This window comes from Chroicocephalus ridibundus, chromosome 22, assembly GCF_963924245.1.
Source record: "Chroicocephalus ridibundus chromosome 22, bChrRid1.1, whole genome shotgun sequence".
Taxonomy (NCBI): Eukaryota; Metazoa; Chordata; class Aves; order Charadriiformes; family Laridae; genus Chroicocephalus; species Chroicocephalus ridibundus.
Genome location: NC_086305.1, coordinates 2,925,171 through 2,937,992, shown reverse-complemented (window position 1 = coordinate 2,937,992; position 12,822 = coordinate 2,925,171). Strand labels below are relative to the sequence as shown.

At 63.8% G+C, this 12,822-nt stretch overlaps 2 protein-coding genes across 5 annotated transcripts; one reads left to right on the top strand and one right to left on the bottom strand.

Annotated features, from left to right (window-relative positions):
* Nucleotides 1-1,938: 1,938 nt before the first annotated feature.
* NR2C2AP (nuclear receptor 2C2 associated protein) lies at nucleotides 1,939-6,597 on the top strand. 4 transcript variants are annotated; one of them, XM_063358251.1, is made up of 6 exons: nucleotides 2,272-3,095; nucleotides 4,827-4,873; nucleotides 5,013-5,103; nucleotides 5,226-5,331; nucleotides 5,653-5,721; nucleotides 6,017-6,597. In XM_063358251.1, exons 1-6 carry the CDS (start codon nucleotides 2,415-2,417, stop codon nucleotides 6,130-6,132), a joined length of 1,110 nt encoding a protein of 369 aa, XP_063214321.1. In that variant the 5' UTR covers nucleotides 2,272-2,414; the 3' UTR covers nucleotides 6,133-6,597. The 4 variants fall into 4 exon arrangements, with proteins under 4 accessions (XP_063214322.1, XP_063214321.1, XP_063214323.1 ...); XM_063358253.1 differs by lacking the exon at nucleotides 2,272-3,095 and adding an exon at nucleotides 3,701-3,770 and having other exon boundaries at nucleotides 6,017-6,588; XM_063358254.1 differs by lacking the exon at nucleotides 2,272-3,095 and adding an exon at nucleotides 3,778-3,799 and having other exon boundaries at nucleotides 6,017-6,590.
* Nucleotides 6,598-7,061: 464 nt separating this feature from the next.
* RFXANK (regulatory factor X associated ankyrin containing protein) lies at nucleotides 7,062-12,285 on the bottom strand. The gene is made up of 10 exons (XM_063358256.1): nucleotides 12,141-12,285; nucleotides 11,477-11,691; nucleotides 11,173-11,250; nucleotides 10,383-10,463; nucleotides 9,957-10,022; nucleotides 9,680-9,780; nucleotides 8,546-8,671; nucleotides 7,958-8,024; nucleotides 7,640-7,720; nucleotides 7,062-7,269 (listed from the first exon to the last, which is right to left on the bottom strand). Exons 2-10 carry the CDS (start codon nucleotides 11,682-11,684, stop codon nucleotides 7,211-7,213), a joined length of 867 nt encoding a protein of 288 aa, XP_063214326.1. The 5' UTR covers nucleotides 11,685-11,691; nucleotides 12,141-12,285; the 3' UTR covers nucleotides 7,062-7,210.
* Nucleotides 12,286-12,822: the final 537 nt, after the last annotated feature.

Below are 12,822 nucleotides of genomic sequence, written 5' to 3'. Positions count from 1 at the left end.
GCTTTTGGCCGGGGCCAAACCCGCCCCGCGGCACCACAGCGGCGAGGGCACGGAGGGGGCCGGGCCGGGGGCTGCAGCGTCGTTTCCCCCCGCTCCAGGGATGCAGGGACCCTGCCCTGGCCAGGCCCAACTTTCCTCCAAACCCGCCAGCAGGATGCATTGATTTTATTTTCTGTTTCCATGGCAACTGCCTCCTTCCCTTCCCCCTTCCGGCAGCCGGACCCGCTCCTTCGCCCTCCCGCCAGCACCCACCCGCCAGCGGGGACACGGGCAGCGAGCCAGCACCATCCCCTCCGTTGTCACCCCTGGGTGTCACCCGTTGTCACCCCTGGGTGACAACGCCACCAGCTCAGCATCCACAAGCAGGACCCGACCCTGCACCCAGTGCCCGCCGCGGTGCCGTTGGGTGATTTTGGGGGGGGAGCAGCCATCGGGGTGGGGATGGGGGACACCAAGCCCGGTCAGCCCCTCTCAGACACCGGCAATAATTAGCAGCAGGGCGGGTGGGATGCCGTGCGGGTTCATTAGCCAGGGCGCTAATTGCCCAGCCGGCACTGGGGATGGCGAGCAGCATCTCCCGTTAGCAGAGCCAGGCTCATTAACGGCACGTCCTACCCCGACACCTGCTCACGGCCGATGATGTGCCGCATCTCCGGCGGGGAGGACACCGGCACCGCAGCAGCCCGGTACCCTCACCCTTTGGGAGGAAACGCCGGTTTGTGGCTTAAAAGCAGGACTACGATAAGATAATTATAATGATATCCTTTTATCCATCTCCTTCCAGAGGGACGCACTCGTCACCGCCCCGCACAGCTCCTTCCCAGCGCGGAGATGCCACCACATTGTTATTTAGCATTAATTACCGGCTCTGCCAAATCCTGCCCTTCCCGGGCCCCCCCACCCCCCCCGGGGACCCCCGGCCCCTCTGTGTGGGCAGGGGGGGAATAAAGGCAGAGGCGCATCCCGGAGAACAGGCAGGGCCCTGTGCCGGGCGGAGAGGCCGCGGCGGTGAATAGCGCCTGTGCCGCATTCACCGGTAATCTCCAGTGTTTACATGGAAGTGGAAATCAATTGCCGCAAGTAATTAACGGCAAAGGGCACAACCACCCGCTTCTTCTTTGGGAAGCGGATCCCGGCGCCGGCCGGGGGTTGCTCGGCAAAAGTCACACGCCGGCACCCGCCGCACAAAAGGCATCGGCACCCGTTTCCTGCGCCGTCGGCATGAGGTGGCCGCGCCGGCACTGGGCCAGCATCCCAGCGACTCCCGGGTGGGAGCTCGCGCCCGGTGGGAGCCGGGGCGGTCTGGATCGGTGCCGGCGCCCGGTTTGGCACCAGCCTTCCCATTAGCTCTTGGATAAACCGCAAAGGCCCCCCCGGCGGGCGGCTGAGCGCCGGGGCTGGACGGCAGCCGGGAGCCAACGCCGCCAAGCTGCACCCGGCACAGCCCGGCGCGGAACAGCTGCGGTCACCACCCGCCACGTTCCTCGAGAGCGAGGAGGGTGAGGAAGATGCTGAGGCCGAAGAGCCCCAGGGCCAAAACGTTGCCCCCCCACCTCCCCCCAGCAGGGCTGGAGGGGCCGGGGGGTCACTGAGGCGAGGGGGGATGGTGCCGGCAGGCGCAGGCAGGAGGTGACACAGGCAGCGGTGGCACTAACGGTAGCCTTGTCCCCAGCACGCGATGAGCCAAGGGGCAATTAAGGCGCCTGCGGTTTTTGACCCAATTTCTCAGGCAAAACTCGGCGGGGGGGAGAAAGGGGGGAAGGAGGAGACAGACAGAGCCTGTCACGCGTGTCCTAGCGTGTGTCGCCACCTGTGTGTGCTCGATGACATGCGTGTGCAGGCGTGTGCACAGCCCCAGGTGGGGGCCGAGCCCCCCACGCCACGCTGCGAGGGGGAGGTGACGGCTTTGCCGCACTCGGCTGGTTTTATTTTTGCTTGTGGCTGAGCGCAGGCAGCCTCGGCGCGGCCGCCGTGACTCATGCAGGCAGCCCGGCGGCCGGGGAGCTCTGGGGGGGCTGCAGAGCACCGCTGCGCCGTGTCCTGCCGCTGCCTCCCCCAGCAAGGCGGCCGCGGGGGCCAGACGGGGACCTGGGACCACCGCGGGGTCAAGGCTTGGCAACCTCAGCAAGCAGCGGGGCACATCCACAAAGAGCCGGGGCCGTGGGCAAGCGTAGCGGCACCATATGCCTGCGAAGGATAATTTTAAGCAGCTGCTGTGTTATATGTGGGGGGGGGGGGCGGGGGGGGGTGATTTCTCTGCAGGGATCCTCCAACGTAGGGATGCTCTGGTGCAGGGATGCTGTAACGAGCAGGGATGCTGTAACGAGCAGGGATGCTGTAGCATGCAGGGATGCTGGGATGGGCAGGGATGCTGGGATGGGCAGGGATGCTGAAGCACACAGGGATACTGGAACATGCAGGGGTGCTGGAGCACGCAGGGGTGCTGGGAAGTGCAGGGATGCTGGGATGTGCAGGGATGCTGGGATGAGCAGGGATGCTGGGATGTGCAGGGATGCTGGAGCATGCCGGGATGCTGGGATGTGCAGGGATGCTGGAATATGCAGGGCTGCTGCGATGAGCAGGGATGCTGGATGTGCAGGGATGCTGGGATGAGCAGGGATTCTGGAGCACACAGGGATACTGGGATCAGCAGGGCTGCTGGGATGAGTAAGGATGCTGGGATGTGCAGGGATGCTGGGAAGAGCAGGGATTCTGGAGCACGCCGGGATGACAGGATGTGCAGGGATGCTGGAGCACACAGGGCTGCTGGGATGAGCAGGGATGCTGGGATGTGCAGGGATTCTGGAGCATGCCGGGATGCTGGAGCATGCCAGGATGCTGGGATGAGCAGGGATGCTGGAACATGCAGGGCTGCTGGGATGAACCGGGATGCTGGGATGTGCAGGGATGCTGGGATGAGCAGGGATTCTGGAGCACACAGGGATACTGGGATCAGCAGGGCTGCTGGGATGAGTAAGGATGCTGGGATAAGCAGGGATGCTGGGATGAGTAGGGATGCTGGAATGTGCAGGGATGCTGGAGCACGCCGGGATGCCGGGACGAGCAGGGATGCTGGAGCACACAGGGATGCTGGGGTGTGCAGGGATGCTGGAACATGCCGGGATGCTGGGATGAACAGGGATGCCGGGATGAGCAGGGGTGCTGGAGCACGCCGGGATGCCGGGATGATCAGGGATGCCAGGATGAGCAGGCATGCTGGAACATGCCGGGATGCCGGGACGAGCAGGGATGCTGGAGCACGCCGGGATTCCTGCACAGCCCGCACTCCCGGCGCATTCCCTCTCTCTCGCTCTTCTCAGCCGCGCTCCACCAGTGCCACCTACAGAGCTGGCCCAGGAGGGCACCCAGTCGCCCCCAGCCCAGGGCCCGCCGGGGTCCCCCCCTGGAGCCGGGTCCGGGAGGGGAGCGTACCCCGACCCCAGGACCCTGCAGCGGCCGGGGAGGGGGGGGGGGGCGGCTGGGGAGGGGGTGGGGGGGAGGGACCTTTAGGGGGTTGGGGGAACACGGGGGGACGGCACCCACGAAAGTGTGGGGGGGTGGGGGGGGTGTCGCCGGGGTGCTGCACCTCCACACGGACGGCGGGGGGGGTGGTGGGGTCGGGGGGGGGGGGTGCAGGGCGGTCCCGCACGCCCCGGTCCCGGTGGCGGGGAGGGCGGAGCGCCGCGGCGGGGGCGGGGGGCGGGGAAGGGGGGGCGTTCCCGGACGCCTGGGGCCCGGGGAAGCAGTTCCGCCGCTTCCTGCGCCGGGCGGTGAGTGAGAGCGGCCCGACGGGACGGGGGTGGGCGCGGGGAGTGGCGGCGGCGGGTCCCGGGGGTGCCCGGTGCTCCCCGGGGGTCCCTAATGCTCCCCGGGGGTCCCCAGTGCTGCCCGCGGGTCCTCAGTGCTGCCCGGGGGTCCCCAATGCTCTCCGGGGGTCCCCAGTGCTGCTCAGGGGTCCCTAATGGTATATGGGGGATCTATGGGGATCCCCAGTGCTGCCCGCGGGTCCCCAGTGCTGCTCAGGGGTCCCTAATGGTATATGGGGGTCCCCATTGCTGCCCGGGGGTCCCCAATGCTATCCGGGGGTCCCCACTGCTGCTCAGGGGTCCCTAATGCTGCCCGGGGGTCCCCAGTGCTGCTCAGGGGTCCTTAGTGGTATATGGGGGATCTGTGGGGATCCCCAGTGCTGCCCGGGGGTCCCCAATGCTGCTGAGGGGTCCCTAATGCTGCCCGGGGATCCCCAATGCTGCTCAGGGGTCCCCAATGCTGCAGAGGGGTCCCTGATGGTATATGGGGATGCCCAGTGCTGTCCGGGGGTCCCCAATGCTATCCGGGGGTCCCCACTGCTGCTCAGGGGTCCCTAGTGGTATATGGGGGATCTGTGGGGATCCCCAGTGCTGTCCGGGGGTCCCCAGTGCTGCTCACGGGTCCCTAATGCTGTCCGGGGGTCCCCAACTCTTCTCAGAGGTCCCCAGCGCTGCCCAGCGATCCCCAGCGCTGTCTGGGAATCCCCAATGTTTCTCGGGGGTCCCCAATGCTGCCAGAGTGCCCCAAGTGCTGCCAGGGTGTCCCCAGTGCTGTCTGGGGGTCCCCAATGTTTCTCGGGGGTTCCCAATGCTGTTCATGGGTCCCCAGTGCTGCCCGGGGATCCCTAATGTTTCTCGGGGGTCCCCAGTGCTGCCGGAGTGCCTCCAGTGCTGCCAGGGCATCCCCAGTGCCGTCCGGGGGTCCCCAATGGTGCTCAAGGGTCCCCAATGCTGCCCAGGAGTCCCCGTGGCTGCTGGGTGTCCCCGTTTTTGCCCCTCGCTGACCCCGTTTCTCCGCAGGCAGCGATGCCCGTGGAGCCCCTGATCTGCGCCGACACGGCCACACGGTGAGTGCCAGCGGCCACCACCCCGGTGGGTCCCCCTCCTGGGTGCCGCGCGCTGTCCCCTGGCCCTGTGGGAGACTCAAGTCCCGTCACTGACGCTGTCCCCGTCGTGTCCCCGGGATGGTGGCGCGTGTCCCTGCAGGGTGAGCTCCGTGCTCAACCGGGACGTGAAGCAGTTTGGGAAGAAGCACATGTTCGACGCGAGCGAGGAGACGTGCTGGAACTCGGACCAGGTAGCGGGGACGAGGACAGGGACAGCCGGAGGGGTGGGACGGGAGCCACACACGGGGGGACGGGAGCCGGGCACACGGTGAACACCCCGCTGACGGAGCCCCGGTGTCGTTCCTGCCTTCAGGGCACGTGCCAGTGGGTCACCCTGGATTTCCCCCGCACCGTCAAGGTCTCACAGCTCCACATCCAGTTCCAGGGGGGATTCTCCAGCCGGCTTTGCATGCTGGAAGGTGAGGAGCTGGTTGGGGGCGGAATGGGGGTCCCTCTGCCTCAGTTTACCCACAGCTGCTCCTTGTGGGGCCCAGAGGTCTTTGTCAGCCATTCCCAAAACCCGAGAGGGGCTGAGGCTGTGGGATGGAGCAGAGCGGGGTGAATAGCGAGGACCTGGGGTTCTCTGGGACAGTTTGGGTGCAGATGGGAACTGGGTCCGTTAGACGGCCCACTGCTCCCGGCCCCGCAGCGGAGCCATCGCGGGGAGGAGTTTTGGGGGCAGCGGAGGCTCCCCCAGCACCCGAGCTTCCCGCGGCTGCCTCCACCCTCGCCCTCCGCAGGCTGCAGAGCAGGGGAAGAACTGGTGAAAATCTCCGACCTGTACCCCGAGGACACCCACGCCATGCAGATATCCTTTGCCGCGTTGCGGGCCGGGTCAAAGGGCTCGGCGGGGGCGTTTTCAGAGCCACCCGCGGCTGCGGAGGGACACGGGGGGCGATGGCAGAGCTACGATTTAAACGACGGACCTGCGGGTGCTCTTGGCACTTTGCTACCGCTAAAGCAACTCGGCAGAACGGGAGCAAATCCAGACACCACCAGCCGCGGTACGCCGGGGTGCGAGCCCCACGCGTGCCCCCTCGGAGCAGGTCTCCCATGTGTCCTGGTGTCCCCCCGACTATTTTTTTCCTTTACGAGCCCCGCACAGATTCCAGGTGGAGGAGACGGTGCTGGATAAGCTGAAGATCACCTTTGAGAACAGCACGGACTTCTTCGGGAGGATCGTGGTGTACCACCTCGGGGTGCTGGGCGAGAGGCTCTAGGGCAGCGGCGAGGGACAGTGGGGGGCTGCTGCCCCATCGCCCGCGTTCCCCCAGGGGGGCTCTGCTGCGTGGGGGGAAACGGGACAGCAAACCCTGCCAGCGGGGACGTGATGCCCCCAGCTGCACCCCAGGGTGCTGAGAGGGGACCCCCGCCCCACGGGATGGCAGTGACAGAGGGACGCTAGCGCAGAGATCCACGTGCTGGACTTCTGAGCTTTCGGCGGGACGCAGCCTGTGTAACCGGCCAAATAAATGGTGTCCTCGCGCCTTCTTGGCTGCTCCATGGGCAAGTGGCACCCCGGGACCGAGCCCTCTGGGGTTTATCGTGGCCGTGCCAGTGTGTGGCTTGCGGGGGAGAGAGGAGAAGTGCCACCTCCTCGTGCTGTGGGCTCTGGCTCACTCTCACCTTTGCTAACCACCCCGGAACTTCTCGGAGTGGCTGTTGGTGGCCTCGCAGGGCTACAGCTCGGGGTCGCAGCGTCGGCCGGAGCCGTGCTGCGTTCCTGGCTGGCAGGGTGATGCTTCCTGCAGGGTTTTGCTCCTGCCTATGGATATCTCCCTGGCTGGTCATAGCACTGCGTGAACTTTATGAGCGCAAGAGGGAGCTTCCCTCTTCAGAGGGAAGCTCTGGAGAGGAATACCAGGGCACTGGGGGGGTCCAGGCCTTGAGGAGGTTGGTTGGCCCAGTTCCCCTCAGTTCCCCAGTAGATGGTACTGGGATTGGGCAGCTGTGACAAACTGAGGCACTTGGACAGGGCTCCACACGGCTGCTTTAGAGTTTACTTCCAGCAGTGTAACACCTGAATGCACGCACGCGTGAAGCAGCCGAGCCTGGACAGGGCAGAAATGCAGCTGCCCTGAGGAATGAGTGTCCCGGGGCGCGAGGCACCGTGGCCGCGCCACCCGCCGGGAGAGGCACAGACCCACCGAGGGCAGGCAGTTCCCATTCTCCTCCCCGTGCTCCTTGCTTGAGGCATCGCACCGCTGCCCGTTTCGGGCCGGCGTTGGTCCCAGAGGAGAGCCCTGCGTCGGCCAGGAGACGCGCTGGTGCTGCAGCAGCGCAGAACAAGCCGCCCCGTCACTCCGCCTCCTTTTTCAGAAATAGCTTGAGGATGTGATTTTCGATAACCTGTTGGACTAACGCAGGGGAGAGAGGTAAAGCCCAGGGAGGCCAAGCCTGTGAGAAGCCAGTACCGCTGTGGGCAGGACCCAGTCACCATTTTCCTCCCGTTTTCCAGTGGGAGCCTGGAAAACCCCTTTCTCCAGGGGCCTGTCCCCATCCGCCCTGGGCCAGCCCTGTCTCCAGCACAGCTCTGATTTGGAGGGGGAGCAAAGGGAACAAGACCCGTCTTGATTTCTCTGGCTCGGTTTTCTCTGCATGGCAGACTGGGGAGCTGTGGCGGAAGGTCAAAAAAGGCTCCGAGCAAGGCTGGAAGCTGGGAATTGCCTGGAAGCTTTGCGGGGAGGGAAGGCAGGGCTCCTTGCCAGGCACAGAGGGGACACTTGCCTTTCTTGTGTCCCAGGGCCACGGCCAGGTCCATCGGGGTGTAGCCAGAATCTGCCTCCGTCGTCAGGTCGGCGCCGCGAGCTGCAAGCAGGCAGTGGAGATCAGGGCACGGTGCTCCCCTGCCAACGCGGCGTCCCCTCTGGGTCAGGCACAGGGTGAGGGGACCCCCAAAAGGTGCCTGTCCAGGCTGGGCAGCCCCCCGTGACACCCCCAGGCTGCTCTGTTTCTCCCCCCAGGCGTGTCACGCTCTCTCCCCGAGGCGGTTACCAACAAGCAGCGATTTGAGGCCAAGGACTAAGTGCAGATCTTCCGCGTTACCTAGTAGGGCCTCGACACACTTGACGTGATTGCCACGCACGGCGTAGAGCAGAGGAGTGCCGCCGTTCTGCAGGGAAAGGGAAGGGGCTGTGTCATTGCCTGCCTCGCGCGGGGCTGTGATGACAAACTCCGACTTCTCCCGGAGCAGCAGGTCCCCGTCCCACCGGCATCCCCTTTCCACCTTCTCCCAGCTCCGGGCTGGGTGTTTTCTCGCAGAGCGGCTCTGCGCAAGGTTTTATTCTCTGTATGCAATACGATAACTTTTGAATTGAGTAATTTTAAAGACAGCCTTAAGTTCTGAGCGCTCTTTCCCCATGGCTGGTAACGTCACCAGTGTGAACAACTGAGGAAACCATTTAAAATTATTATCCAGATTAATTTCTCGGAACAACTGCATGAGCAGGCAAACGAGCGCTGCGAGCCTGGGAGGCATCTAAGAGAGAGGTATTGCTGCTAACTCAGCCCAGTTCACGATGTGAACTCGCTGCTGCTTTTTAAAAATGAGCTTTGTGGAGCCCCGTCCGGAGCTTGGTGTCGCTCCCAGCGCTGGCACAGTCCCCGCAGCAGCCTGGGCCCGGCGGCACTCACCCAGTCGTAGATGTTGATGTCCACGTTCCTCTCCAGCAGCATGATGACGATGTCGGTGTAGCCGCCCATGCTGGCCAGGGACAGGGCGCTCTCCCGCTCCTTCGCCAGCGCGTGGGGGTCAGCGCCCTGGGGACGGCACAGGCGTTAGCCCCGACGGGCGACGGGAGCCCTGCTGAGACCTGCGGCACTCGGCACAGCTCTGCTGGGTACCCCAGGGGGGCTGATCATGGAGCCAGGTCCTGACGGCCTCTTAGGGCAGAGATGGCTCACACGTTCCCAGGGACCTCTCCTTACCAAAGTCCTTACTGGGCATATTTTAATCATCATCGAACATGTCGGGTGAGGACGTAAAAGCCATTCTCCAGTGTCAGTAAACTAAGCCTGATGGTTCCTGTTACTCAGCCCTTTCCCCCATCACTATAACACTGTTACCTGCCCTGTCCAGACATCTGTACGGTATCCACCGTCTCTTTTGTTGCTCATTTACCTAGAAAACCTCCTGGTCCTCCAGCCCTGCCCACCACGGACCTGTCCCGGACTTCATTATAGCCTTTATCAATGTATCACATTTATTTTGGGTTCTGTTTGTCTCTCTGGTAATGCATTGCAGTTTTGCTGCTAATACAGTAACGGAGCCCGTGCTTATGTGGCGCGAGCGCTCGCTGGTCGTTGGCCACACGTGGATGTGGGACTGAGCTTTGGGGAGCAGCTTGATCCGTAGGATCCGGTTCCTGCTCACCCCCAGACAGTCCTCGACTGCAAGCCCAGCACTCAAGGACGATGCAGCAATGAGTTCATTAACTGCAACGATACCTCGGCGAGCACATTTGCTGGCGGATTACAGGGCCCAAGTGATAAGCCTGATCTCAAATTACCAATAAGCAGATATTTAATTACAAACAGTTATTGCTAGCTGGGAGATAAGGCTCTTCATGCTTCTGACTTAGCTCACAGCCCAACGGGGAGTAGCATCCGACAGCGTCTGAGCCATTAGTTCTGCAAACGCGTCCTGTTTGGTGCCACGGGAAAGGTCGGCTGAGACGGTACCAGGACGGTGCCGGACAATTTGGCAGCCACTGGGGTCGGAGACGGGAAGTCTCCTGTTAACGAGGTGCTGCGTGAGTGTGGCCTTACCCATTCCAGAAGGTGACGGACCGTTTCGATCTCTCCGAAGGCCGCAGCCCAGATCAGCGGCGTGAAACCTCTCTCATCGGGTTTATTTACCAAGTTCTCCCCTGCGCAAACAAGGATGAGATGTAGACAGGAAGGGTAGAGCCCCCTCCGCTCCCTATCTCCCCAGGAAACCCAACAAAGGCTGTCAAACTAAGCCAAGGGTTTATCAAAAGGCATGCTATGACCTGGCAGGACTCTGCGGGATCTAGGGCAAGAATCCAAAGGAAGAGACGGGTACCTTTCCGAAGGTGCTCTTTCAGCTGGCTGAGCTCTCCTTGGGCAGCAAGCTGGTGGATGGACAACGCTGGGGGACAGAAAGAATTCACCCATCAGGACAAACTTTCCCCAGCTCGGCACCCACTCTCTGTAGGTGGGTCCCTGCAAGTCTCGGGTGGTGGCGACTGGGCAGCCCCTGGCTGAGCCGCAAAACCCCAATGGGTAACTAACACCCTCCTGCCGTACCGCGGCAGGGACAGCCAGCCACGGCGGGTGCTGAGAGCAACAGCACTGCAGGGCGACGCCTGAGGCCATCCTGGAGGACGCTGAACAGCGTGGCAGCAGGAGACGGAGGGAGGCTCCAGCCCCTCTGTCCCTCTGCTCCCTCTACACCCCATCTGCACCCACGGTCTGGGATGCGCAGCCCGCTCTGCCCGGTGATACTCACTGTCCAGCGTGGCTGGCAGGGCTGAGACCTCGTTGCCTCGCTGCCTGTTCGTCAGCGTGTTCGAGTGCTTCAGGGGGAAGCCTGTTCCAGGGAGAGGAGAGAGTCAGGGCACGTCTCCTCCGTGCACAGGGAGGAACGACACTGACTTGAGGCCAAGAGCTTCAGGAAAGCTCAGGTCTCACGCGCCTTATCTGACACAGGTCCCTCCTGTCCCTGGCAAAAACTGAATCCTGAAAAAAAAGAATTATTCCCTTGCAAGTAATGAGCCTGGAGACTGAGGTTTGACTGGTGTGCAGGGACCGACAGCTGAGGAGGGAAGATAAACCAGCCCCAACAGCTGCCCAAGGGTGGGCAGGGTCCATCTGGGGCACCACGGGAGGCAGGGATCTGGCATTAATGGCATAATTGCACACGATATACTGCAGAGGACAGCCTGGGGGATGCACTCAAGTTCATCCTTGCATTTCCTACCCTTGAAGAGCTCCACTTAGAAATCTGAATGTTTTTTCAACAAGTGATTCGCAGTTTAACCAGGAAAGTAGACGGAAAGAGTTTGCCATCTCTGGTTCCACTGCATGGAGCTGCAGCGACCTCTCACTGCTGTCATGAGTCATCAGCAAGGTCTGGATTTGGACTTGGCCTTGACACGTTATGGGAGGGACTGGCAGCAGCAAAAGACTTTTTTCTAGCTGCTTTTGTGGGATGAGTGATCCAGATGACCTCTCCCACGCCTGTCTCCCACTGGGGCTGCGCCTGAGCATCTGCGAGCACCAGGCTCTGCAACACTCACTGTCGAGGGCCGAGAGCTCGGTGCTCCTCTGCTTGTCCATCGAGGCAGCCGAGGGCTTCGGGAGAGCGTCTGTTCCACCTGCAAAACCAGGGTGGCCATTAGGGACCTTTGTGCCACTCGCTGGGGAGCAGGCTGGGCTCCACGTGCAGCAGAATGGGACCCAACCGGCACAGCGAGCACCCCATGTGGACCCCCGGGAGGAGGGCACGATGATCCTGGTTTACAGGGGGACAGACACTACAGGATCCCGGGTCCGCGTATGCCCTGAGTCAGCTACCACCACCCTGTCACCCCCAGCACTCACCGTCCCCATGCTCCAAGTGTGGCATGTCCTGCTCCGGCTGCAGATGCCCCGGGGGGGCACCACTGTCCCCCGTGTCCCCGGTCCCAGACAGCTCCTCTGCGGCTGATGCTCCCTTGGCTCCTTTCTCACCCTTTTTCCGGAGCTCCTGGGCATCCCTGGTGTTCGGGGGGGTCTCCACAAGACGAGGGCCACCTTCTTCACCTTCCATGGGGCAGCTGCCACACAACAAGGCAGTAGGAAGGGGGAAAAAGCGGGGACATCTCCCAGGACGGAGAGGGAAGCTGTGGTGGTGGGAGGCTGCCGAGTCCCCAAGCACAAAAGGCTTGCGGCCACCAAACTCTGCCGTGCCGGCAGCACAGTCTGGGGTCCCGCTTGCCCTCCCTGGCCAGAATCCCGTGCCCCCCTGCGGACAAAAGCTCCCGTGGCGGCAGCGTTGTGAAGCTGCACCGCGACCGTCTCCGTACGGCTCATCCGAGCATGGCCGCCTTCCCGCTCACAGCAGGACCAAGCCAGGGCTGGTGGGAGGGAACCCCCCCCCTTCTCCCCAGGCACCCCACTGCCATCCCCAGCCATCCCTGCCCGCCTCGCCGTCCCCGGGCTGGCCGGTGGGGCCTGTCCCGGCTCAGGCCAAGCCGCTGTTCCCCGGTGAGGAGTCTGGGCTCACCCGCGGCATCCTCCGGCGCAGGCCCCCCCCCGTGCCAGCACTTCCCCTTCCTCCGGCCTGGTGGGGCCCAGCCGGGCTGGGGGGCACCGTGGGGGCCCCCGGTCCAGCTCCACCTGCCCGGTGACGGCATGGAGGCCGGACGAGGCGGAAAGCCTGCCGTTAAAGCGACAGTCCCTCTCCTGGGATGGTGGCGGGGACGCGGTGGCCATGGCAATGGCCATGGGGCAGCGGGTCCCCACTGACTTGGGGGGGGCACCCACCCCCCACCATTTGTCCCTTGTCCCACACGGGGCCCCACGTCCTGCTCCCGCCTGAGGAGAGCGGCTCTGGCCACCCGGGGCCTGAGGGTGGGAGCGCTCCAGCCCATGGCACCATGGTGGGGCTGTGAGGGGACAAATGTCTGGCAGATGGGGGGGGTCAACGAGGCGGGGGACGACGACCCCGGGCCTCACAGTGAGGTGACATCCCCACCGCCCCATACAGCACCAGGGGGTCCTGGCGTGTCCAGTGCTGGGTGACCGAGGCCATCGCCCGCCCAAGGCCTTCTCTCGCCCAAGGCCTCCACGCACCGACCGCGGGGGGGGGCATCCATGAAGAAAGGGGCGATGGCGGGCTTTTAACACCAGCCCCCCGGGGCTGGGCTGGCTCCGCGTAGCGGGGTCGCAGTGGCCCGCCCGGGGGA